This window comes from Ascidia mentula, chromosome 2 (genome assembly GCF_947561715.1).
Source record: "Ascidia mentula chromosome 2, kaAscMent1.1, whole genome shotgun sequence".
Classification (NCBI taxonomy): domain Eukaryota; kingdom Metazoa; phylum Chordata; class Ascidiacea; order Phlebobranchia; family Ascidiidae; genus Ascidia; species Ascidia mentula.
In genome coordinates, this window is record NC_138567.1 from 8,528,718 (window position 1) to 8,555,697 (window position 26,980).

The following is a 26,980-nucleotide window of genomic DNA, read 5'->3' on the forward strand; positions in this document are numbered from 1 at the left end:
ATTTCCCTGATCGCACGAGGTTGGTGACGTTGCATTAAGTAATGTAACTACACAGCTGAAGGAAACGAACAAAAACGCAACAGAGCTCGTACCATAATGTTGATGGTATCGTTTTTAACAGCGACATAAAAAATTTTGCTAAACCAATATTCTATTGCTATTATTAGTTATATTACAATAGAAAATCTTATTTCCCCTTTGCCAAACGTGTTAAAAATATACCTGTGATTAACAACACCCGATAAATACGTTGGAACGCCGGTTGTGAACAACCATAAGGCTCGTGTATACGTGTGAAGCGAGTTTGCAAACACCAGTTGACTTAGCAGTCAATTAGAGGTGAAATAACCGAAAATTGACCGTACAGTGACTTTATACGAGCGAATATACGACCTCACGCTGCACATGCGATTCTAACCCCTGTCTTTGCCTACTAATGGCTACATCCTCAAAAAAACTTTCCACAAGCAACAATGGCTAAAAGATTACCTAATAAAATCAAAATGCGCAGAACATACAGCAATATATTTGATGGGGCAGCTTTGGATTTCGGCTTAACTGGTATCTACACAACTGTGATGGAGGTGCAGTGACCTACTTACTATCCTGGTGGAACGAATAATGCCGAACGAAATTTTGGAGCATTCACCAAACCCTGTTTGTTACTCAGATAACCAGCTACAAACCTCAAACGATAGGTAAACATCTAATGCTCCGACCGCAAATTACCACAACTTATTGTTCGATTGCTGAGTGGGCGCTTGAATGTGTCACCCGTATGCATTATTTGGCACTAACGGATCGCAGTTCTTCCACCCGCTGCCAATACGCCTTGCTATTAATGACTACTCCGCAGTGGAAGGCTACACCACTCCTGGACAATGAATTCATCCCAGACCCACACACGCAATTGGGCTTTTCCGGTAGAGCTGGGACAACAAGCGTTGCGGGGATTTGCAACAACGCACTACGTAGATGGATTCGGTCACTTCCGGACCGTTAAGGTAGAGCTTGTGACATCACAATGCAGCAAGCAAGAGCGCTCTGGCAGGAATTAACAAGCGCCTGGTGGTGACTCACCGGCAGTGTTTTAGAGGTGAGCAACTGGGGAACAGTAAGTCATTGGGCGAATGCGCACAAAAACAAATGGATGCAAACACCTGTCACCATATGCTGATATTATAAAGTCTGGCCAACAGATGTGCACTCAGCTGCAAGACTTTTTTCAACAAAAACGGAGCAAGTACAAATCAATCACAATCTGGTATTACATAATAGGAGTTACTTTTTTGCATCTATTCCAACAAAAGTTTCACACAATATACCACAACAAGGGATCGTATGCCATTAAAATTACCACAATGCTAACTGGGAATTTATTGTCTTTGACTTTTATTTTGTAAACGCTTGTTTATACATGCAACAACACGAACAGGGATAGATTTATTATTAGAGCCAAACAGCCCCAAGACATGAAGTGGACCAAGGGACGACTAGTGAAATTTGTGGTCTATTTATTTCATATGATCTTCTAGCAACAAAAGTTTTTATCATTGCAGACAATTGTGTTTCACAAAACAATGTTTACTTGTTATTTTATATATATATATCTATTGAATTAACCATTGATGAAAATCACATAAATTTAATATCTTTTTTTGCACTTCAAACTGCATAATTACTACTTATGGAAAGTTAAATTGACAAGAAGCAAAAGTTATGTTTTGAAAGTATATCTAAGACATGCGCATGTTTGTGCCTGTTTTGCAGACAGCAAACTTTTTTACGAGAACAGTATACTTCATTATTACCATAGCAAAGGTATGATACATTTTGCAGCATTCAAGTAAAGTTAACAAATATTACTATAATGCAAGACTTTCTCTTTTAATAAACTTAAACTGACAAATCTTTATTCAACAAACAACTTGCCACACTGCTGCCCTTAATATTGTCAGAACTTTTTTTTGATCAATGAAAAATGCATTCAGTATTGTTATTATTAGCCACAAATACATCTGCACTTCATCAGAAAAGGACAAAACGAAAAGTGCAAACGTACATAAACAGACTGCCACGAATGTAGTCTTCAGGCCAAACATAATTTCACTTCGTAATTCTCATGCAAATACATTCAAGGAAAACATCTCACTACACAACGATCATCGTTTCCGAAACAACCCAAGTTTATGAATTGTCTTCACAAAAGGCTCGGGTCACAGCGCCACTGAACCATAAAATTACCGGAATTTTGTTTATATTTTGGAGCAGATACTTTATAACGCATGTTTGTGCATTACATTTACAATCGTATAATTTTTCGATTTCAATAAATAAAACTCAACACACAGAATCGTTTTAATAAATTTCTTAGGCGTTTACTTCTTGACGAGACCGAAAATGATAATTTATGTCATCCGATATACTTGCTTTTCGGGGGTTTCCCTTCTGGCTTTATTTGCGAACAAGATTTTGAAGTTTAACCAGAGAAACGAAGTTTCAAAAATGGATGTCCCTGGAGCAACTGGAGGACCAGGATTCGTGGGAATTAAGTTTTGCCAAGAATGGTAGGACAACTGATTTACATACTTGGATTGTTACGTATGAACATACTGACCCCCATGTTTTTTTTTCTTTTTAGCAACAACATGCTTTACCCAAAAGAAGACAAGCAAAATAAGATTCTACTTTACTCTGTGAGTGTTGCGTTTTTCAAAATTGTTCTGTATGCAAACTAAAGCTATTTTATATAATGTTGCATTTTTGAAACATTGTTATTGGTTAATATGAACTGAAATTCATCAATACAACAGGCAACAAGATTCTGATTACTTGTGTAGTTACAAGCTTTTAAAAAATGTGAGTAAAAAAACAGCGATGCTCAGCAAAAATTTAATTTACATAACATTGTTATTTCAGTGTCGAAATTGTGATTTCCAAATGGAGGCAGACAACATGTGTATTTATGTGAACAAAATTGTCCATGAAGTTGATGAGCTGACACAAATCATAGCTGATGTTGCACAGGATCCGACGCTGCCAAGAACCAAAGACCATTCCTGCCCAATGTATGACGTTATATGTCTTACGAGTATTTTTACAGTGACTAAAATTACCACATGAATTTTGTATTCACAGGTGCCACCACAAAGAAGCTGTGTTTTTTCAATCACAGTCCACCAAAGCAGATGAAGGAATGCGGCTATATTTTGTATGCACCAACCCTCAGTGTGGGCACAGATGGACACAGTTATAACGGACAGTGCAAGTAACAGGGTCAAATTTTGCACTTTGCCAATTGAAACTTTGTTCGTTGAAGCTCATCGTACTGTTTCTTGATGATGCTTCAAAGCAAAATAATCCAAACTGCCAGTTGCTTGGTTTGTGCTTGTAATTCATTACACACACAACTAGTCATTGTATTTGGTTTTATTACTAAAATATAATGTCACAGTAAACAGTGCACAATATCACAAAGTGAAGCAGGTCAAGGACAAACATATAACATACAGAAGTTTGAATGGAACTTGCTTTCCACAAATGTTAATACCATGATTGTGTGTATCATGTTTTAGTAAAAAATAAACATGAAAACATCATAACGTTTGGTATGATATGAAACATCAGCAGCAAATATGAAGTTGCATGAAGTACAGTTTCCAGACACTTTTACTTTCGACAGGAAAACTTCACAGCGGGAAAACTGATTTTGCGATTTTACCGACCTTTGTCCAGTTTAAACTTAACAGAGCGGCACCTTGAAAGAGAAAATATGTTGCTGAAAACACGAATACGAGTGCATTTGAGTGACTTACCCAGTGAGAAGAATAACACCACTAAAGTCCAGCCCAGATTATACTCAAAGTCTCTTTCAGAAATGGAAGTTGGCTGAATGTTGTAGAATCTGTTCGTGAGAGGTAGAAGTAGTTCTGGCCAGCAGGTTGAATCAGCATCACACCTTTGAAATCAACATGTCACATCAAACAATATTTGTACATAAACAGCAAAGTTTCATAATTTCCAAGTTTTCTTCTCTTACAACCATGCAAATGGGTTGTAAAATTAGGTATTATTGAAATACTACAAGGTCCGAGAATACCGCATACTATTTTTCTTCATTCGTGTACTCAATTTACAACAATTTCAATATAGGCCGACTTACTCATTAGTAGTGGTGGTTCCTGATGCTGGGACAGACGTGAAGGTGACAATACTGTAAACTCCAAAGCTTTCAACAAGGTCAGAGTTTAGACAGGAGCCACCACCTCCGCATTGCAGCTTCCACGTTTCTCTCGTCCACCTGTGAGTTAGGGTAAATAGTAAAGAGCTGGACACATACCTCTGGGAGTAGCCAGTTATCGTAGTTTCTTAACGTTTCGGTCAACCCAGCAACCGAAGTAATAATTTCGTTTATATTCGGACAATAAAATAGGCAGTTTTTGATATATATAAATATATATATATTGCTTTGCTAGTACCAGTGCTAGTTATACCAACCGCTTTCGTATGTTTTTTCAAAAATGTGTTACACAAAATACAGTTTTTTTGTACCTGATTCTGGCACCGACAATTTCGGTGATGGGAAATCCTTCCAGGCGACCCGAGAAAGAAGTCACGAATTGTACGTTCACTTGAGCCGGAATATTATCACACTGGCCTGGTATTGTGGTGTTGGTCTCGTTCGCCACCGACAAATCTCTGCGAGGAATGCATTTAAATTGTAAGAAATTATACTTGAGCTGTTGAAGAAATACATAAATTAGGCACAGATCGACTTGCGGAAAAGCGAAATTTCAATGCAATGTTGCTCAAACTGTAGAAGTAATTTTGTAAAGCAGATTCAGAACGTAAATTTGGTCAACTTTCACAATGCTAGTTTTCCGTTGGAATTGGATTAATAACCGAGCAAATGCGGCGATGAATAGATCGTGCGACCGAATAATATGTTTGTGTTCGCGGAACCGCTGGAGCAAAAATACCAACCGTGTTTACCACAGCATAAATAAAATCGCCTATCACTCCCTAATTTATTGTTGGTGTGCCAAACTGCGTGGTGTCATGACGCAGTGATTGTTGGTTTGCACGGCAACTCGTACGCACGGTACGCTCTTCCACGAACAGATAAATAAATAAGTTTTAATATTTCGCGTGCCTGATAAACTCCCCCGTTGTGTTTTTTTATAGTGGTTGATGCAGATATTGTTCGCCACATAGTTTTGTCGGACATATAACGTCCATCGCACAAAGCTTTTTGTCCTTTTTTGAGTTGCAGAAAGTTGATATAATTCTGGGAAGCAACACATCAAAACCCGTATTTGTCCAAAAGATGTAAAAATGTTTTTTTTCTTCGTAGCCAGTATTATTGTAACTTATAAACCCGTCACACGCTTGTACGATTTTAATAAATTCTTTTTTTTCGAAATTTCATTTTTTTTGCCCAGAAAAGCACAGCATATTGTTCAGTTTATCTGTGAATAGAATGAGCGGAAAAAAGCTCGCTTAAATGGACACAAACGTAAGAAAATCAACAAACAAAATTCTAACCACCAATATATTACGAAGTCCTTACTGTATGATCGGAATCCAATCGGTCGCATCAAGTGTGGTGGTATTCGGATTCCCATATCGTGCCACGTGAGTCGCCGCTGCCACCAACAATCGCTGGTTGTCTTCAACCAACGTCCTGAGCGTTGTACAATTGGCAAAGTCGAGCGCTGAAAGACGAAGCAGACATCCAGATGACGAATCTTGACCGAAGGAGGGCGCTGCTGTGGCGTTTTCGGCACAAAGGCCACTCTTTCCTGTGCAAAGAATTTATCATTAGCGAAGTCGATTTCGACGTATTAGGTTTTATCAGTGTATAGCTTATCATAATAAAATCCATCACGATTGCTCTTAGCCAGAAGTGTGCGATCTGTTCCTAAGGGGTGGGTGGTGGCTGAATCTTTAGGGTTGTTCATATAATATACTGAACAACACCTATAGTATATATCAGAAGGGGGTGCAAAAACTTGGGTCGTTTGGAAACATTATTAAAGAGATTAAGATCCACTGCTCTGTTTCTTCTAAATTGGCGTAGTTGTTTCATTGGTTAAGCCAAATCACCTTTTTAGAATAAAAATGTACGAATCGGCGGACAAACTCATCAGCCACTGTTATTTTTTGGCCACAATGGGTTAAATAATAGTATAAAATATTGGTAAAGTTGAAATTGTATTTTATTGGAAGGTTTATATCATAACAACTGCATTGAATGAATTGTACCCGGTCTAATAATAAAATGTTTAATTTGATTGTCACCTGCTGGTCAATACACATTCAGTTATGGGGTGCAAAGGGCCACCAGTGTATGGTGTATAAACCGGCGAAGAAAGGTGTGAGCGAATTACCCACAAGGTGATATATCATTGCCTGGGATGTATGAACACACACGCGGCAGTGGGGTGGGATTTTGTAACCCTGGTTGATAAAAATGGGACCACGCATGTAGGTGGAAACTCACTTACATTTGCAGTTACAGTGTATATTGAAATCATAAATGTACATATAACATGGTCATCGTTGTCATAAAGAGCTCAAACAACGTATTGCGTGCAAATTTCTCAGAAGAGAATGTTTTTTTAAAACTATCCGACAGCTCCAACACCTCATGTACATTTTTCTGGACACCCAGAGTTCTTCTCCGAAACGGATCGTAATGCTCCTGTCACGAATTAAGCAAACTGTTGAACATCGTTTCTCCCACGTGAAAATCCGGTGTTTTCCGTCGATAGTTTGCCAAAAAAGCTTGTCAACTTGGCCATAGCGTGACCCGCTGTCGAGCAACTCGCTACATTTGCTTTCTCGGTATAATGTAAAGAGTACACGAAGGATGCAGAGCCGAAAGATGAAGTTGTAAATATTTACCATAGAACGGGTGTTCGGGCGCGGACGGACGCGGTCACGGACGTACGGCATCCGCGCTACCGTACATGGATATCTTTCAGGAGCATCGTGTCTAATTATGGACGCAACACGTGGGAATGTGTAATTCCAGTAGAAGGAAAATCACCGCAAAATCACGCCGAAAATTTGTATCTCATCAAATCAAGATTTGTGGTTGGTTTTAATGTGAATGCGTGGGTGCGAAGGGAGGAAGCTCTGCGGTGGAGGATCCCGCTGTTTGCCTTTCGGCGCAATGATTTTGTGAATTTTTTTTTGAAGTTGGACAGAGTCACATGATGCAGACTTGTGATCGTCGATTTTCCGTTGCAATGAACAGTCAGTTTTTCAAAGAAGCGCCAACAGAACGCGACAAAACTGTTGGAAAAAGGTTATATTTTCCTAATAATCCACGACCCATACACACGTTGAATATATTTATAGACGGATATGATGGTCGTTGACTCTAAAATTTATCTGAATAAACTAAAAAAAATTTACAAAACGCGGAATGTGGCAACAAAAATTTACAAAACGCGAAATGTGGCAAAAAAACACAATCAAAATGCCATTTTTGCCACAAAATTGAAAACGTCTTGGGAAATTGGCGACGACGTGTTGTTTCCTTAGTTGTGTATCCCGCATTTACTTGACACCGACATTTTTTGCCAACAAGCGGGAGGAAGACAAATTCAACATACGTATATAGCCCTCATTCTGGTGATAACCAATCACCACAACAAAAAACAATAAAAATATTTAAAAACACACATAAAAATGTTTAACACGGCAACGTTAAGCATAAACTCTATCATAAGGTCTTAAAAATACACTTGATCCGCCATTTTGTAATCTCGTCTTTCTTGGCAGTCAACGATGGCTATAAATTGTAAACCAGGAAAACACCTCATAACCACCGCCCACACATAACAACACAATGGCCTTTTGTGTCGAACCGAAGTCGTTTTCTAAATGGAGCGCCGAAAATTCCGAAACAATAATTGCTTGGCCATGTTAATCACCACAAACGTAGACAAAACAGTTTATTTCTGTGATGAAAAATGTTTTGCCAAGCACGTGCTCGGCATGTTACCGTCTTACAATTCGAAGAGATTTAAACGAGCATGCTTGGCACTTTTGCAAGTATATTGCTTGCGCTTTCGTACGGATTTTTTGCGACAAGGAAGAGAAGAAAAACGAAATTGCACAGGTGTGAAATTACAAGCCATGGCTTTCACAGAAAACGTAAAACCGCAGAAAAGCGACGCGGTCTTGTCGCAATTCTACGTCTCCTGCTATTGGTTGCTGTGGCCACGTGATTGACAGCCGGAAAACGATCCCACGGAGTTTCAAAAAGCTCAAAAACTTAATGATCCTCGGACAATTGCACGTGGCGACTTTCAAGGTGGCCACAAGGTCAAACAACACGCCCGGTTGACCGACAGCGCTAAAGTGGCGAGAAAATAGGATTTAGATTAACGTTTCTAACGCAATGCGGCCAAGACAACAACAGAAGAGGTAAATCGTATAAGTGGGTCGCGGATTATGGCCATAAAAATGACTTTTTTCCAACTTGAAATTCACATTTTTTGTCGCGTTCTGTGGGCGCTTCTTACAAGAACCGGCTGCGGGTTGAATCGGAAAAGACAGTATCCTGTAATCAGTCAAATTCCTGGCACTTAACCTCTCGAAAAAGAATATTATTCACTGGCGAAAACAAATCACTGCCGAACAGAGGTTTTATAAACTTAAATCTTACATATATTAGTTTTAGTGTTTAGCGTTTTTGAAAGTGACAGATTCAACGGAACGCCTCCAAATGCATCTTGGCCAACCACTGACGTTTTATTCAATTTCACCAAGAAATATTGGGCAAACTCCACACGTTGAATTTTTCCGATCCAAAGGATCTCAATTTAAAAAGGAATAAGTTATCCCAATTGCTTTATGCCGACTTGTGGCAGCATCACATACTCGTAAACACAAAGGATGCAAAACCACAACAAGGCTCTCGTATGAGTCGTTGGCAGGCTGGTAATTGCGAATGCTTCGCACTTTGTCTGACATACGTTTAGCGGATTCCGTCTGCGATAAATACGGCCGCCTTGACCGCACTTCGGCCGAGCTCATTGTTGCAAGGGAATGATTGCAATACGGAGTTACGTGTCCGCCAGGACCACTTCGTGTCAATAGTTCATGACCGCACGCAAGTTAATGCTTGCGTGAAACTCCCGAAGCCTTCGATAAGATGATGTTATAGCGATTTGGGAGGTGTCCACGCCTCTGAGTAGATAGTCGAGTAATTGGTGGCGTTTGAGATAATGACCAATTGCAGCATGTGGGCTGTTGGTTGTTATCGGTGAAAGCGTGATGGTGATTTCACTGATAATTGCTGTGTTATGAACTCGAAAACAGAAAAAAATGGGTCTTGAAAAAAAAACGCTGTTTTTGGGTTGGTAAACGTTGGTACGGTGGATGGTTATCACAATGTAAGTTTAAAATAAGCACAAAGCTTCCGAAAAATACCCCACGTGCATTTCTTGAAATAAAACCTTACTCTCTTTGCACAAACCCCACTTTTCCCGGAAGCGTGAAATAGCCGTGATGACGCTACAAACAAAACGTTTCAATGACAATGACGGTGCGCTTTTATCATTTGACGAAGCATTTTCTATTGCAGAAAATGCCAAGAAAATTGTCAACGAATATATTCTTAGCGCTAAATTCGTAAGCAATACTGATTCCTATTGCTGCAAAATCCCCTTTAGATGCCTCGGGGTTTTATAAGACGGATCCCAAAACAACATTTGCGCATCAGAAGGGCATAAATTTGATAGTTTGACTCCGTGTTGCTAGGGTTGAGTGGCGATAAGATTTTATCACACAAATCACTGAAATAAGGCATTTGAAAGGCGCCGGTGAAGTCGTGTTATATGTATCCAGGTTTGTGGCAACGAAGGCGGAGAACATACGGTAAGTGGGTTGTGTTGTGCGCTGATAGGTTTATGTTGTAAAAACAGAGAAATATTGGCTCAGTTTGTCGATTGAGTGAGCGGAACCACGTTATCAGAACATGGACACATTAGTAGCTGAGTACGTATAGGTGCTGTCGTTGTGTTTTCGTATTTGCTGAGGTATAAACAAGATGCTTGTTTGAACACACTCAGCGAAAACGATACCAGATTGGCTGAGGTATACAGACAAGACTGTGTACCATTGAGGTACACGCAGTACCGTTTTCGCTAAGTGTTTATAAACAAGCATCAACGCTTTTTTTTACAAAAACTACGTGGATGCGAAGCACAACGATACCGGTCAGTATATAAACAGCCACGAAAATCGTGCGCACCGATTTAAGCGAAACATTTTGGTGCCAAATTGACGTAACCTTAGTTTCGCAAAGAAAAAGCGTGTAACATTGCAGCTGGCCGATATAATTTGGTGGAATCGGAAAATCTACGACCAGGTCGGAAGCGTTAGCGAAAGCAGGTGAAATGGACGATGCTATCGCCGAGAGCCTTTAATGATCCGTAAAATTCGTGATAGTAAGTGACAACACGTTTATCACGTGTTTGTTCCGTGTCCTATGTTAACCTATAAGAGCAATTGTTGCTGGTAAGTATGGTTAAATATCACGCTGCTAAGTCTTCCGTCGTGAAAGTTCAATCGGGTAAACCTTTTGAGATGAGCCATTATCTACAACAAGAAGAACGCGTCATTTAAAGGAAAATCCAAACAGTTCCTGCTCAACACAAAGCGCCACACAAAAATGATTGAGAATTATAATGTAGTGAAACATTTAGGGCTATTTGTTATTTTTTGTATATCCCGCCCATTACAAACAGGTATCACGGAGTCATTTAGACTGAATGCATGGAATATGGAATATGTAAACGTTATCCTTCGGATTATGCGTAAAGGGTGTGTAAGGTTTCTTGTATCGAGGCACTGCTCTATTAAAGCGAAGGTTGTAAAATGGCCCGCGAGGGTTTGCCACAAGGCACAAACGTGACTAGCCTTGATAACCCCAAGCGTTAAACACCTGAATCCCGTTTTGGGGGAGTATTAAGTCGGATAAAAGAACATGGGAGAATCTTCGAGTTGCTGTGAGAAGATAAAGGCGGTTTGCTGGAACGTAGCGTGCACCGGTCGGTTTACAAGCACGTGCGGAGGTCGCCCACGGCAGGAGAAGTGGTTTTCACGTTTGTTTACGGACAAACTATAGATACAAGGGAGCAGGATTACTGGTTTCCCCCGCAGGGTTGGCAGCCGTTCTCCGCATTGAAGCAACATTTTCTGTATATGCCTAAATAAATTGTTGTGCGGACAAGTTAAAGTGCGGATGGTGCGCAAAGTTTCAAAATTGCAAAAATTCCACAGCAATTTTGCAAAATGTTTAGTAGTGTGATGTCCGTCGACGACGCCAGCAAAATATATTTTAAAATACGTACGGGATTAAAAAAGGAAGTTCATGTCTTTGAGTAAATTATAACATACCGTTAGGTTGACGCTAATTTATCCCAAAAACCATCAAATTGAGCACCTGTGGCAGGTTGTGTGCACAAAAATTTCACTCTGCTGGCCACAAAAGGGCAGCTTTGGGTTATTTGCTCAACACCTGGACAGAAATTCGACGAATTTTGTTACAAACACCGGTTACTTCGAAACCGTGACCTTTAGCAGATCCGCCGTTACGCCCAGTACGCAAATGCGATGTACACCCAACGTACATTTACGAGTTTGCATTTCCATACACTCATATAATCCACATAGTGACATTTTTCCACTACGAACTCAAACCACTAGACCGTTTTTCTCGAAATTTCGCAAAAATATATTATTAGTGTTTTATAAGGCAGTTGACGATACATTTATTTCTTGTATCTTCTATAAGCTAACAGAAAAACATCACAGTCATTGGCACGTGATAGAAAAGGAATCCTGCAACACAAACTTCACATGACCCTGAAACCATTATGTTAAAAAAATACATCTGTGCGTTAAGAAATCGACCGAAACAACAGAACAAAAAGGCCCAAATCCAAACACCAGTAAATATGTTCGTTTGCGCAACAAGCAATCAACACAAGCCTGCCCGGAAAGTGTCCAAATCAGGTGGGATGTATCTGTACGCGGCAAGATGCAATATGCCACCGACACGCATCGACCTAAACTCCCGTGGTCACCTTAAGCAAAACCTAAACCTGAAAATGCATTGAAAGGTCGGGCAAGCTGGTACGACCCGTCACTGCAGCTCTGGGGCGAGTTTCAGCAAAATGTTTTTCGCCGTTGCGATCATCGCTATGTGTGTGCGATACAGTGATTGTGTTGGCGTCGCTCGCAACGTGGGAAGTTTCTAGAAGTGGGTAATGCTTAACACGTGCAGTTTCCAATCGCGTGAATAGGTCAGATGCGGTTTATTCGACTACGAGTTGCGGGAGTGAGCAGGCGGCAAAAACACGGCTCTGCATTCTGTTTTGTCATTCTTTAGACCGCTATAGAATATATTTTGCTCGGCTTGCACGCAAAGGGAGAATGGAGAAGAAAGAGGGAGGTTGCGTAAGAACCGAACTGTGATGAGACCAGGTAAAGTTGTGGAAAACGAGAAGTTGTCACTATTCGAAACAACGATGGTGGCATTTTCGCAAATCAAGATCGGGCGTATCTCAATAGACTGCACAATCTCACATAAAACTGATCATTGGTCGTCGTATTTTTGCCGCGGTCACGAACATCGGCTTTAGTCAATCGGAGGCGGGATTGCGGTGTGACATGCAGTACGTGACACGTGACATCCAATCGTGCCACGATGAAATTTCGACCGCATGCCACTCAACCGATCTTCCACATGCACAGGTTATTGGGCTTCAAGTGCAGTTAGAAGTGTGTTACGCCCGTTTCTCGAGTGAATGTGGCAAACTGGGTTAACTGGTAAGACTGACATTTGCGGTAAGGACCACCGGCAAATTGGCCGTAACACTTGTCAGTTGCCCATCCCATATGGGCAGCAGTATTTTGGAAATGATTACTTAAGCGAATTACCTAATTTTCGAACAATAGTCACCGAACAAACTGTTGAAAATAGCTGAAAAACTATCAACACGTGAATTACTGTCCCGAGGACACATCGAATTAAGACGTGAATTGGAAACGTTATTTACAAAATTTACATACGACTATCTGAAACAGGAGTGCCATAGGAACTAATTGAGGGTTGGAACAAGGACAATGTAACATTTAGTCGAAGCTGGGGAAAAGTGGCTTTAAAACAGTAACTTTGACACAAAATGGGGTATTTTCTCACAAAAGCCTGTTTTCCAAACGTCACGGTTCTTTTTGCTTCACGTAAATTAGTCACAAAAGGTTTGCTACAAAAGCCGGGGTATAAATAGGTCGTCATGCGCATTTTCCTGGACATCAACCGTCGAAAGAGCGCTTTTGCGAGGACAGATTCAGATACGTTCAGGCCGCGAAATGTGAATATGCTGAGATTGAGTGTGTACCTGACAGCCTAAAGTCATGTACATTGTCGCCCCGAGTGAATTTCCGCGCAGAGCGACAAACATCCGTGCAATTTTGCGGTTTTTACAATTTTGTGGGATTTGACGAGTTTGAAGATTAGTGCACGGGAAAACAAAAGGGCAGACAAAGACATCGTGTTCTTCAAAAACACGCGCTGTTGAAATTTTGATGCGTTAATGATAGATATACAAGCAGGTCGTTAATGGAAAAGGCAACTTTGAGAAAAGGCAAACTGCACTATTTTTGTCCATGACGTCATTGCGGTTGAGAGCGTGAATTAAGAGCTTGTAGTTTGCCACGCGAAGGCACAATTTGCCTGCTTTTGCGCTTGGGATGCAGAAAAGAAACGTGTTTCGGACAGCTGCGTACGTCGTCTGCAATTACAGAGTTGATTGACGCGGTTAACAATTTTGCTGGCCGGTTTTTAGTCCGGCGTAGAATAACACGCATGTCCGCATAGTTCAATAGCGGGTTGCGAGCGAACAAATTATCACGTTACTGCGGGTGTCAACTTATCCACCTTGATCAAATTTACCACACGCGAGCAACGCATGAACTGTGCCCAGTTCCCAAAGGTAAAAGGAGAAGACAATTCGAGGCAGGCGAACTATACACGGCAATTTAGAACTCGGTGCTAATATTTGCTTGACTCTATGTCGTCTGCATGTTACGGCACTGGTTAATTTAACCGTTGATTCCAAACGCATGCTAGTGAACGAATGTGTGCAGCGTCTTCATTTGCAATTTGAATAATGGAAAGCACCTCAGTGTGCTCGGCAATCCCGTACAGATAAATGCGCGGGTCCGTAAATATAAAAGGCTTTTTAATCGACATACCTCGGGCAACCAAGAGGAACCGAAATTCTTGTTTGTTCAACGAAAGCCTCAGATAAAGCACCGCAAACGTAACGACCGTACTCGAAAAGGCGGTTTGTTAACCTCGCACGACCAGATACAATTATCTCATTTTGCCTTTAAGGCCGACTGTCATCGTGTGGCCCGAAAGGTATTTTGTTCAGATGCTTGTTTTGAACACACGATGAAAAGCCATTTTATCCACTCGCGAACTCCCGGCCGCAACGTGATGTTGTCAGCCAGTTGGGCGACACCCAGGGACCACAGTCGGACGTGCAGTGACGAGTCTACGCGTTGAATCATAGACGAATTAAGATTTGCTTTGCGGTGAAGCCGACTGCAGCATTTTTTCAAAATAACCGTTTTAAAATCACATTTAAAGTTTCAGGCCTATTTGACTTCTCGTTAGGCCACAACAAAGAACAAGTAAAGTTTACATACTATACACATTGTCCGCTTAACCTTGGAATTATAACAAAAAATAAAGTTACGTCGCTTTTCTGACATGATTTGGGAATGGCGACTAAACAGCAATTATTTAAATGGGACAATAAAACAGAAGTCTCGTTAGCTGGAAGATCGTAGAAGGTAGAACTAAGACGTTATTGTCAGCATGGCTTACGTAGAAAACAGAGTTTACCGGTTTTTAAGTTGAATCGAGATAAAACGTAGTGGGGTGAAGTCCGCAAAGACCTGCCCCCAAACGCGATTAACTCAGTAATTTTAACTTCGTAAAGCACCAGCATGACCGAATAAGCTCCGTTTAAACTCATTTCAACTGGAGTTTAGTAAAACCGCCCCAGTCGGGTCAAGCAAAGTCGAAACCGTTTTACATGTGTAATCGTTGAAATGACACTGTGCGTTTTCCGCTTAACGACTAATTGCCGGTCAGAGATCGTCTCAATGCTCGTTTCCGCATCGTTATTACTCAATCAAACGCCCAAACTTGCAACATCATTTCCTTGTTTTCATTAGGGGTTAAGCAAACCATGGACTCCAACCACCTCAACAGTATTTCCATGGCAAAATCAAGGTTAAAGTAAATTTTTGGCCTTTGAGGGTGAAACAACAAGATCACGGACAAATTGGGCGGAAAAAAAACGTTGTCTAGTTTATAAGGTCTTGAACTTGCGTTAAAACAGGCGTGGCCCCAATTAAAGGAAAGTGAAAAAAATAATTTGATGTTTGGCCTTTTGGTAAGCCTTGTTGTCACTATGCATTGCGCAATGTGGATGATTTACGACGAAATATTTGGTGTGGCGTGGTTTCTTCAAAGCTGGATTAATTAAAAAAACCGGCTATCAAGTTGTCAACGAAGGAGGAGACGATATAATGACGCAATGACGGCATCCATAATAGGATTTCAAACACAAACCAATGCATCAGTGTAATATGACATTACCGGTGTACGCAGACGGGAAAAAATGACGTCAAAGCGGATTGATAGTGGGATTTTTTACCATAAGCGAATATACACTTGATTACGCTTCGGCCAAACGAACTAAACTGTGACTTAAAGAAGGCGAAACTCCACATGCACAAAGCGCAATTAACCGCTAGCTGTAGACTCTTTATCCGCGGTTGCATATGTTGACATTCGGCGTGTATTTTTGATATACTGTACCACGCCCAAAGTGCCTTTGCGCAACTTGAGCACATTCCCCAAAGAATTACGGTGACAATGACCAACGAGCAACACTCAATAGGCCTTCAATTAAGTTGAGCACAGATGGGCGAAACAAGATGCTACGACCTGGCCGTTAGCGGGATTTTCCGCCAATGTGGGCAACCGCACCAAATGGTTGTCACCGTGGCATTTCCTGTTTTTAATAAACGCAGACGATTAGTTATGTTAATTCCACGCTCACGACGCCCATCGATATAGAACAAGCGTGGTGAGGCAAAACAGGCAAATACAAGCATGTGTCGAAATAATTCACAATCAACAATTCGATTCCTTATTCAGAATATTTTTTTCACAATAATTCGCCTATATCCTTATTCAGCTCAACCAGCTAGTCCGGTTGCAACGGACCAATCACAAGCGCCTGCCGAAACACGTGACTAGGACACGATACAACAATAACAAACCCGACACCGCGGTAGCGAACGGTCGGGCGCTAAATATATCGCGGTAATGGCGATGCCTAATTGCGGGGCACGCCCAGTTTGACGAGGCTTTTTACAAGGTGGTTCCAACTACTGCATGAAAATCATAGTTTCGGTTGTCCTGGAACATTACATGCACGGATACGTAGTCTCCACTCTTTAACAGCGAGAAAATTAATTAAAGTTGCCAATAACGTCACGTAATGCTTTAATTTGGTCACGTAGGTTCCTTTCGTACAAGCGCTGAAAATAGCAATGCGGGGCAATTAGATGGGAACATTACGTTTTAGCCGCAACGTTGCCCGGCTTACGCTGTCCGCAATTACCGTCCACCTTCAACAACAGGGAGGTGCATGTATGGGGGTGTGGGACGGACCGACCGCAAATTGCGTTGGATTGGTTGTTTAGCGACCTGCCTGGCGGTATCGGCGCGGTTCACAATCGCTGTTTGTCCACTTACGGGTGTGCTCTGCACCCACAATCGTCAGAGCTGGGAAGGCGAGCAAAATTGCGTTTAAACACAGCGGTGCCACGGGCGATAGTCGCGCCCTCGTTCCGTACCATCTCGATGTCGATTTCACAAAAATGAATTTGCTAATGTCATGCTGTTTTTGGTTGGTGATCCAATCGCACTAAAGTAACACTAAATCACTTTTGGCCATAAAATAGATACACATGCACCTGTTTTAGGAAAGAAAAGGGATAGGGCAAGTTGCCTGGGCACAGCTGTTTTCCCGGAATTCCGGCTCAATTTAGGCCGCCGCACAGGTCGTCGACGCCCAGAGCAATTGCGGGCACCGTGGTACGAAAAAATATTCTCGATGAATTCACAGATGCGTTGCGGTGTACGGGAACTGTTGTTTCATTACGGAGGCTTAACCTATATCTACGGCTGTGTATAAGACTGGAGTTGTTTAACGAGGTAATGCGCAATAACGGGTTATTAGCAGCCATTAGCAGGGTAGATGCGATAAGTTCTCACGCTAACGAGGCAGACGGCACGCGAGGGATAGTTTGCTGTCAGTGGTCGAAGAACAGGACCAACGAAAGCGGGCCAGAGACCGCGATTTACAACGTGATATTCGAGATACGTAAATAGCGACAAAATCGCGCCGAGTCACCATGCTCGGGCGTATTGATACGGGAGCGGCCCTGCAATCGAAAAATCGAGGCAACCCTATGCAATATGGGTGCGTCCACCTGCAGTACGCGCCGCGATGCATCGCGCTGCATACACGAACGACGCAATTACTATATATAGGCGGGAAGATAATGCGGAGGAGGGTGCGTGAGGTGATGTCATGCCCACGCGCGACGCCCATGACCGAACATCATGACTCGCGGCGCGCGCCCAGTGCAGGGTTTGTCGCTAATTGCGCGAATGTTTTTTATATTTTCCAGCCTATATTTGTGTTAAAAACTCCCGCTGCTTCGGGCACCTTTTTCGGGCGAGTTCCGACTAAGCGCTGTATATAAGTGGACACGAATACGTTCAACTTGCTAAAGACATCACCTGAACATATCGACAGTGGATAAAGCGACATTGTACCGGAATACAAAAAGTTCTTGTTCCGGCGAAAGCATGAAGATTTGCAATCTCGTATTTTCGGCGCTTGCCGCCATCCTGGCGTGCCTTGTGACGCAAAGCGACGCCATTTCTCTGGGAGGTGAGTACACAAAACGATTACGAAATTTTTGCTTACAGTTGGATTTGGAAAGTTTTTCTTGCAAGGCATTATCATACTTGCACTAATATTTGAATACTCGCGAAGCTGGTGCGGAAATTAAATTTTGATTTTTTATATGCACGAATTTTGGGAAAAAATACGCGCATTGCCAAAACCGATCCCTACCGCAGCTGCGAGATTGGGTTGCATGTTACAACGCATGTTGATAAAAACAAAAGCAGAAAATCTCTTAATTGGATCGAAAACAGGAAATAGGTCATAAAACTCTTCGTGTGCCTTGTAAGCACGCAAGGGGGGAAATAAACAACTAAGGCAGTGCAGCTTGGCACAGAAGATCGGCATTACATCAACGTTTCCGTCTGTCGGTGGTAAATGGCATCGGGCCGCTTTCGGAAATGCCCCGACGGTTGCTTCGTGATAGAAATCGGGCGACGAAGCTGAACATAACTTGATGCCGCGTTCCAACACCGCCATGCAGAATTCAAATTCGTGCAACTTACGCAAAAACGGGAGGAGGCGGCGCTTGGCGCCCGCGGCGGCATCGGGGCCGAGGCTTTTAAACATGGGCCAGCGCGGCCCATTTGGCATTCGCAAGGATCGGGCGCGCGCGTGCCTCGTCTTGGGACTTCATCCACAGCGGGCGTTAGGTGACAATTAGCGACGCTTTAAGGCGGGTCCTTTTTTCGCATTGGGCCGCAGCAACAGGCGAGTTTCGACAGAACGGGCATACGGAGTCTGAGATGTCAGAGCGCGGGGCGTTGGCGAAGTTGAAGACGATTCGCTGCAATTTAAGGTTTACACTTATGAGCAATATTTGCCGGATCTCGATGTGACGTAGGAGTAAATTATGTTTTCATTGCTTGATGGAAATAGCCGTCGTGTTTATCATAATGGCGATCGGCGTAATATGCCACCCTCAGCTAACCGCGGATTTATTTACAACAGTAAATAAAACTCATTTTTGGAATAAACGCGTTTATGTTTGCCTTAAGTGTAGACGTGGCGTGATACTCGCACGAGACGTGTGGAGTTCACGTCGGGGTTAGATCCGTTTAAAGACGGGAAATTGCGCAAAGTTTATCTGAGGGTGATTATTAGATGGCGGCTGAAATTAATGGAAACACTCGGGCCCAGATTAAAGTTTCGAGAAAACGAATGGGAAAATTAGAAATGAGAAACAAATAAGTGAATACAGAAGAAAAATATTATGACGCGTTTCGATTTTTGTGAATTCTTTGCTATCGCGATATGTCTATTTTGTTTATCTAACCATTGCTTTGCGTATTCACTGTATAGCGGAACGTTAAAATTATTTAAAACTGAGCAAATCGAAGTAAACAAAAAAACATTGTGACGCAACAGCAGAAAGGAATTATGGGAAACGCGTGGATTACGATCTTGGGTAAGTGAAAGGAACAAAAATTATGCCGCAATTCGGCGGAAGCAAATGGGGATTAACGCCCTTTTAAATCGGGGTCGGCGGAGCAGAAGGTGGAGCCGCGGTCAAACGCATGTGTCTTTTGGCGCTGGCTTGGTTGGGCGGAGCTCTACTATCCCACAATTACGGTAATTTCGGCATTAACGGACAAGTGGCACTTGTCTTACCCAGAGTGACAACTCTTGGCAAATCAGACGTTTCAAACAAGTTCGATTTTCGGGCTGGAAAGCGGCCATTATTGCGCATCCGCGCGAGTTTGACGCTGGAGGAACGGCGATACCTATACGCGCGAATATTGCGCTTCTCAAAAGCCTAATTGAAACTCAAGCAGCTGTATCATGTGTTTGCAAGTTGCATCGAAAATTGCAGTAATTGCTAGTCTGTCCTTGAACTCGACATAAGCATTTTGCGGGCGACGGTGGCGACATGAAACGGCGCTTTGTCAACATATGTTTGCAATTCCAAGTCCTTCTGATACAAACTGACCTAAGATTTGCGTCGTTTGAAGTCTCATCGACCCATTCATAAACAACCGGAAAACTCAAAATTATTATCATGTGTGATAGAAGATGTTTTGTGAATATTTGTTTATTCCGTTACTAAACCATTGATTATTTTACAGCTTTTCTGCTTCTTCATCAGCAAGCGTTGGCCAATCACAGGCGCCAACAACAACTGCTTGCGACCCAGCAACCGCCGACAAGCTGGGCAAAGTGGGGAATGTGGAGTACTTGCACCAGCTCGGTACGAACCGGTGTGAGGGTGAGGAGTCGTCAGTGCAACAGCGACGCCGCGACATGCGACACGCTTAATGGCGACAACTATCAAGTGGAATCGTGTACTCACAAAGGTTGGTTCAAGTTGTTCACTGTGATGTGGGTTTGTAAAGATATTGCGCAATTCGAGAAATTCCGAAGACATTCCAGCCATTGCGGAAAAAAATTGCTCGAAGGCGTGAATATATTTTTTGAGCATTTTTTTCCACGTACAAACTCGTTAATGTTAATGTGTTGCAAAAAAGCAGTTCTTGAGGTCAAATTGGTTATGTACGTTTTTTCAGCCACCGAAGCACACAAACGCGACTCCGAATTCGTCCGTCAATGCCGTGACGATATCGAGATGCGCGACTCAATGTCCTGTAGACTCTACATGGAAAACTCAACGCTGGCCTACGACATTTACGTCACAATGGGGTAAGCATGCCACTGTGACTTATTCCGCATTTCCTTACCGTGATTAGGGCGTTTTTGCAAACAAAGTTTTATTATGGAAAGGAAATACCAATGTTAACTTTTTGGCAAAAGAACAATAACTTTCTGGCAAAAAAGATAAAGTGTTTTCTGAATTCTCATCAACAGATAATAACAAAGTGAACAAAAATTTCATACGCCAGTGTGAAAAAATTTCCATCATTCTAATGCTAATCGGCCAATTCCTATAGCTCTGTCATTCCGTTTCAAAGTAACGCCCACTAAGTATTTTGCACCCAATTTCTCCGGTCTTAATCAGCGAATTTCCCTCCATCAGTTGCATCATGAGCGTGTTGGACGACAGCAACTACGAAGGTGAGGACGAATCAAAGTTCGTATTCGGAAGACGACCGGTGCAAAGGAGCGGGGAAACCTCACCAGTTTTTTCCACTATCATGGAAACTGAACCCTTGACGTCGGGAAGAATGTCGTCCAATCAGAACACGCCACGTCAGGGCGACGGTGCACAAGCGAACGGCGGAGGAACTCTTTCCAATGCAGTAACGGGACTTGTCACCAATCGCGTCTGCGTCGGTAAGATGGGGGTTCAAGCGTTAGTTTGAAGTTTAGCCGTTGGAACACTTTCTGCCTGCTGCATGAGTTGTAATGAAACGTGGTTTTAAAGGAATTTGTGAAATTGTGGCCTTTTTGCAAGAAAGTTTCCCCTCAACTTTTGCCGATGATTGAACTCTAGATATTTTCTTTAACCTAGATATCAATAAACAACTAGTTTCTGATGCCGCCGGTTCTGGAGTAAAAACCAAAACATGCTTAAAAAGTGCTACCCTGGCGAAGAAGAGCTTAACGGCGACTGAATTTAACGAACCAATTTTCTTTCTGGAAATTCCCGCAACTTCCATTCCTGCCCGAAATACCAGAATATTTAATTTTTGCAGACTCGTGCAACGACGTCATTTCTCAAGCCACCGGCATTAGAAATCTCCTTCTTAACCCACCGAGAACAGTCGATGGCGTCCTTGCTCTTCTACACAGCAACATCATCATGGGGAGTGCGTCCGCTATATCAAGAGAGAACGCCCAGTGTATCGCCGAATGCCAGTAAGTTGCAAAATGACCCACCCGAGGAAAAATCCTCAAATTTTTTGAAACCGTCGGTTTCAGCAAGCGAAACAACCTGACAAAGAACTTTAACACATGTTTGCTTGAATATTACAAACTTAACAAAGCCCGCCAACTAAATCAAAACCTTGTTTATCATAAACACAAAAACAGTTCGTTTTGCCTATTTACTAAAACCAATTGTCTCGCAGGCTCTTCGGCCCTCCTTATGCCTTAGCCCGGCGTCAACTTGCGAGTCGGGGCCTCGATCTCTCCCAACAAGACAACGCTTTACGCGTAGCTCCCACAGTTCGAGCCCCGCGACCTCCACCAATCACCGGACGCCGTCGACGACGATCCATACTGGTTCCCCGGGCCGGCTTTCTCAACAGACAGAGGTGGCTCAGTTTGCGAGCACGCCTTGCCAACGCCCGGCGCATGGGAACGCGCCCAACTCTCCGACCTCGTACGACCGAACCTGTACATGCTAAGAAACCCGTCGGCGTGAAAACCGTGCCGACAATGGCCTCGGTGGTAAACGCGACGGAAGCGCAGAGAGTCAAGGCGCCTGCTAAGCGGCCCAAGCCGGCCCATATGCCTCAGCGGACCTTGCTAACTCACGGCCACGAACATCGACACAACATCACCGCCATTTTGGTTCGTGGAAAACGGCAGGCGCCGATTTCTCCCAGCTCTTACACTAACCCGTGCGTTGCAGAGGAGGAGGTGTCGCGGAATCCGCGCGTGGTTGCCATGGACGACACAAAAGGCGAATTATTCTTCTTTGAAAGAAGGCGACAGGTGAGAAAAGAAACTTCTGGTGCAAATTGTTGCGTGGTTTTATTCGCTAAAATGTATGTAGTTGGGTTTACATTAGTTTGGGTTGATTGATTAGATCGAATATTACATTCATTGTAGGAAATAAAAGATTTACTGACTACTACAGAGAGGAAGACTATAGTCCCGTTCAAAATGCACACGAAAAATAACACTCAGTCTTTGTACATGATTCATTAGTTTGAATTCATTTATGTGCTAACCATTGATCTGTATTTTCAGCGTTTTTTGCGAAGAAGCTGCGCGGGAACGCCGGTGGTAACCGGTTCGCTTTACCTACCCAAGGAAACCGTGACACAAGACAGAACGAAACAGCGGGCAATTTGCAAACAAGCTTTTCTACCGCGATTCGGTCTTATGATCTTCTTCGATGATCAGGTACGTGCAAATAAGATTTTTACTTGCGGTCTGGTGTAGGTGAGAATGACTCAAAATCTTACCTCACAAAACAAGTTCGGCAAAAACGCTGTGGAATTCCACCTTCGCGAGTGCAAAATGCGGGAGAATCGCGAAAAAAACAATGTAACCTCGAAACGGGCGAGAGTGCAAGCTCTGTGGCATATTTTCCGCGGTCGAGCATCTCGAGTAGCAGACAAACTGACGCACAGCGCGACTCGTTAATTACAGTCCTTCGATCAAGCAGGCCCCGTCGACTGGCCAGGTCGCCACAAAACACCACTCGTGCACGAATTCCACATGTTAGTGTTTGACACCCGTTCGGCGCTTCCTGGCAAGGGCAAAGAACAGACGTGTGACGTATTGCAGGTCGCCGAAGCCAGGTGCGCGCCTTCAAGTCGCAATTAACGAATAGGCAAGCGCGCGTGTCAATTGAAGCCACGTTGAACTTTGGAGGTCAACTGTCTGGCCCTATACGTCTTTTTACTCTTATAGACCATCCCAATTTAAAATTCTTGTGAATCAACAGGGCGAATACGCGTTTCAAGACGGGAGGCGCTTCTCGGTGAAGTTACGCCAGTTCAAGTTGGAGTCCAACTGCGAGCTCTCGGTGCCTGTGTAGTCACACCCACCTCTCCAAGCCACGCCTGAATCCGGCGTAGCCAATCAGAGCAGAGTGCGAAGCCATCCACTCCACTGACCCCTTTGGCTGAAAGCAGTCACTGCCAGGGTCGCCACAAAACTGTCCCACATGCGTCAACGTCATCGACAGGCAACTGTTACGTCATCACCGCATCATTCACGTCTTCATCCTTTTTCTTGTATGTTTTTTTCCGCTCGCTGGTAGCTATATGCCCCCGATAGACCCAAGAGAAATAAGTGTATTTTTTACACGTGCATTAACACTGAGTGTGACGTAGTATTTAAAGGCTTGGTTCGTTTTCTGTTTTCTACAAGACGCAATCTGGCGTCAGTGCTATGACCGTTTTCCCGTGCATACACTCAAAAACCTTTCCGTCGCTCTTTCGTTTTGTCGTTATTTTTTTTTATTCCTGTTGTACAAAAAAGTCTCCTGTTTTCCTTTTTATGCACAGTGCGAAGGTTGCAATACATAAGAAATCTCGTTTCCCTGTTGTTGTTTTTGTACGTTAGTTCACAAACAGCCGTCAATGGTGGAAGTTTAACATGCTGCCAGATGCAGACCAACTCGCATCTGCAGCTTCTCTGACGTACGTGACATCGGTGCACACATAAGGAGTCACTGATGACGTGCCAAGGATCGCAGAATACCCAGATACCATAAGCCGATAAGTACCATGGGCGGCTTTTTAAACGCGTGTTTCTGCTGCACCACAAAATACACCAAAGCAAACTTTGTAGCCACAAAAAAGTCACGGTTAACTACAAAATTCCGTACGCCAAGACAATTTCTTCATTTATAAAAATATTTACTGTTTTCAAACATCGTGGAAAATATGTATGGTTAATGCTAAAATATTTTCTCCAGACAAGAGTCTGTTTGAAAGTTTATGCAAGATGGCTCTCTTTGTGTAACGCAACGAAGAGCCGATTTACAGCAAAATGTAGAAAGTGTTGACTAGATACACACCACAACAAACATCACCTGACGAAGTACGGCAATAAACACTAACTTTAATCAATGGGCGGAAAGGCGCACGAGCGTAACGTCACAATCAACATCTCCAGCAATAGTGGAACCGCGAGAATGCGCGAGGCCGTTGGTGAACAAGCAGTTGCAAAGTGGGGATTACCATTTGGCAGGAGATCCTGTCTGACCGCATGCAGAGTGCGCAGGTCGTTCGTTCCAATGCGCCACTTACCTTTGTGGTGAGAATGGATTGGCATCACTAGGCTGGAATTACGGACGTCGCTGATAGCACAAACTGACATTATTTTGTCAACGTACAACTTTCCCAGGATGCTACATATTTTCTCGAGACAGTGGGCATTGCACTTTAGCCTAGTAGTATAGGACAACTATAACTTTCTCAGTTTTTATACTTTAGAATTAACCAAATCACGTAAACCATGAACTAAACTAAACAGTAACTACAATTACATTTCTTTAAATAATCTTTCAAAGTTTTTTCATCAAAATAAGCGTGGCAAATATTCGTACGCCAAGGTAGGAACGTTTTGTATTGGAAATTCGCCTACGTGAAAAGAAATCGGTTCACCGGTCACATTAACACGTAACAAGTGACTAATAAAACTTTATGCTGTGGTTGAAAGTTTCTTGTGAAAAACCGCCAACAGCACCCAGCACCTTGTCAAACGTCATGCCACCAAAAGTATAAACACCAAAAACCGCCTGCCTTCATCAAAGGAAATTTTTTTGAAAACTGTTGTCCCATAATATCGACCTTGTCACACTACAAACATTTTTTTACTTTGGGAACCACAACCAATCTTTAAACAACTGTGAGTGATACCGAACCAAACAGGAAAGATACTTTATCAGCGACAGTGAAGTGATGTAGCCAGGATGGGCAGGTCTCCGCGGGCATGGCCATCAGTCAAAGCCACGCTGTGTTTACGGCTTAGAGGTGAAGAGTTGTGGCCTCTGTGGCGAAAACGTGCCACCACTGATGGCTTAAATCGACTCTAAAGACCGACTGTTGTACACAAAAAAGAGCCAAATTTGTTGATGGTCGACCGCGGGAGGGTTAAACCAAATGCGGGCTCGGAGTCTTTGGCTCTTCCGCATGTGTGGTTGTTGTTTCGTATTTGGGATTAAGAGATTTTGGCAGAGACGCAGCCTGCTTGCCAGACGTGCGGTGTTGTGGCCACAGTGGGCTGGGTTTGTCGGTCCAATTGTCGGACTGGTACGAATGTGTTTGCAAACACAATATACGCAGACAATACAAAACTATACGCAGTGAACGCCTATATAACACATGAGTTTCACCATTGTCAGAATACGGCGGAGGTGTGTCGCTAAAGGTTACATCTATTTCTGAAGACTAGTAAGTGTTTTCGCAACACAGCTTATGTTATAGTGGCTGTCACTCAAGGAGAACAGCAATGACGTAACTGTACCAACCAAAGTTACCGAGTATCTGCTCAAAAAGAACCGAAAATTGCCCACTTTGACGTCAAAAGCCCCACCGTTGTAATAAGCTAAAAATGGATGCACACAAAAAATATGGACCAGAAACAAAGCATAATGTAGACTTTTCACCAGTTTTATGCACAACTCGAAACTGATAACCGAAACTTGCGTACATTCTGTCACAGACTGTTCCGAAACGATTTCTGAATAGCGCTGTAAAATGCTCTTCAGGAGCGACACCTACCGACAAAAGAACTAACTGCGCACAAAGAGAGCGCGCCAGCGTTTCTGCCTGCATGCAACATCCGCATTTGATGTGTATGTTTTTATGTTATTGCACGCAACATGTCGCCCTGATCGAGACACTATGAAAGTGCCGATCGACCTTCAAATAAACTTACTTATGTATGGGTGTTTGTACGTACATAACATGGTGTCAGAAGTCGGATTCGAATCCAAGCCTCCAACTTAAACTTTCTAATAGTGATTACGAAACTTAAATTTCAATTCAAACCCACAAACACAGGAAAGGAAAATCTATAAAATCACACACACCTGGTTGCCATATCCTAAATCCTTGCGTAACGTCCACGAGTGAAGAGCTGGTCGCTTGAAACCCGCTGATAACTGGTAGGCCCACGTCGTAACCCGGATTGCCAGATCGTTGAATGGTTGGCGGGTTGATATAAACAGATTGAACAGCGAACGATTGTGAAAGAAGATTATTGGGTGTTGTACCTGGTTTCAAAAGGTAAATCTTTCAGAAATTAAGCTTTGAGTAAACAAGGTAAAGATTTCTAAATTTCGGGTAAAAATACGGGTCAGATTTTTT

General features: G+C 42.8%; 3 protein-coding genes across 3 annotated transcripts in view; 2 read left to right on the plus strand and 1 right to left on the minus strand.

The window, feature by feature from the left end:
• Nucleotides 1-2,470: 2,470 nt before the first annotated feature.
• On the plus strand, nt 2,471-3,279 carry LOC145888336 (DNA-directed RNA polymerase II subunit RPB9-like). The gene is made up of 4 exons (XM_082979058.1): nt 2,471-2,567; nt 2,642-2,696; nt 2,920-3,068; nt 3,139-3,279. Exons 1-4 carry the CDS (start codon nt 2,506-2,508, stop codon nt 3,254-3,256), a joined length of 384 nt encoding a protein of 127 aa, XP_082835184.1. The 5' UTR covers nt 2,471-2,505; the 3' UTR covers nt 3,257-3,279.
• Nucleotides 3,280-3,616: 337 nt separating this feature from the next.
• The window catches only part of LOC145888333 (tectonic-2-like), a 29,419-nt gene continuing 6,055 nt past the window's right edge, over nt 3,617-26,980 (minus strand). Inside the window, exons 12-17 of the mRNA XM_082979053.1 lie at nt 26,704-26,886; nt 5,570-5,801; nt 4,552-4,698; nt 4,163-4,300; nt 3,816-3,958; nt 3,617-3,757 (exon numbers count right to left, since the gene is read on the minus strand). Coding sequence (XP_082835179.1) covers nt 3,690-3,757; nt 3,816-3,958; nt 4,163-4,300; nt 4,552-4,698; nt 5,570-5,801; nt 26,704-26,886 — 911 coding nt within the window. The 3' untranslated portion in view covers nt 3,617-3,689. The remainder of the gene's footprint in view (nt 3,758-3,815; nt 3,959-4,162; nt 4,301-4,551; nt 4,699-5,569; nt 5,802-26,703; nt 26,887-26,980) is intronic.
• Nucleotides 17,990-23,697, plus strand: LOC145888901 (uncharacterized). Its single transcript, XM_082979772.1, has 8 exons — nt 17,990-18,074; nt 20,156-20,383; nt 20,594-20,726; nt 21,061-21,317; nt 21,680-21,842; nt 22,055-22,643; nt 22,902-23,057; nt 23,605-23,697. The coding sequence occupies exons 1-8, from the start codon at nt 17,990-17,992 to the stop codon at nt 23,695-23,697; spliced, it is 1,704 nt and encodes a 567-aa protein (XP_082835898.1).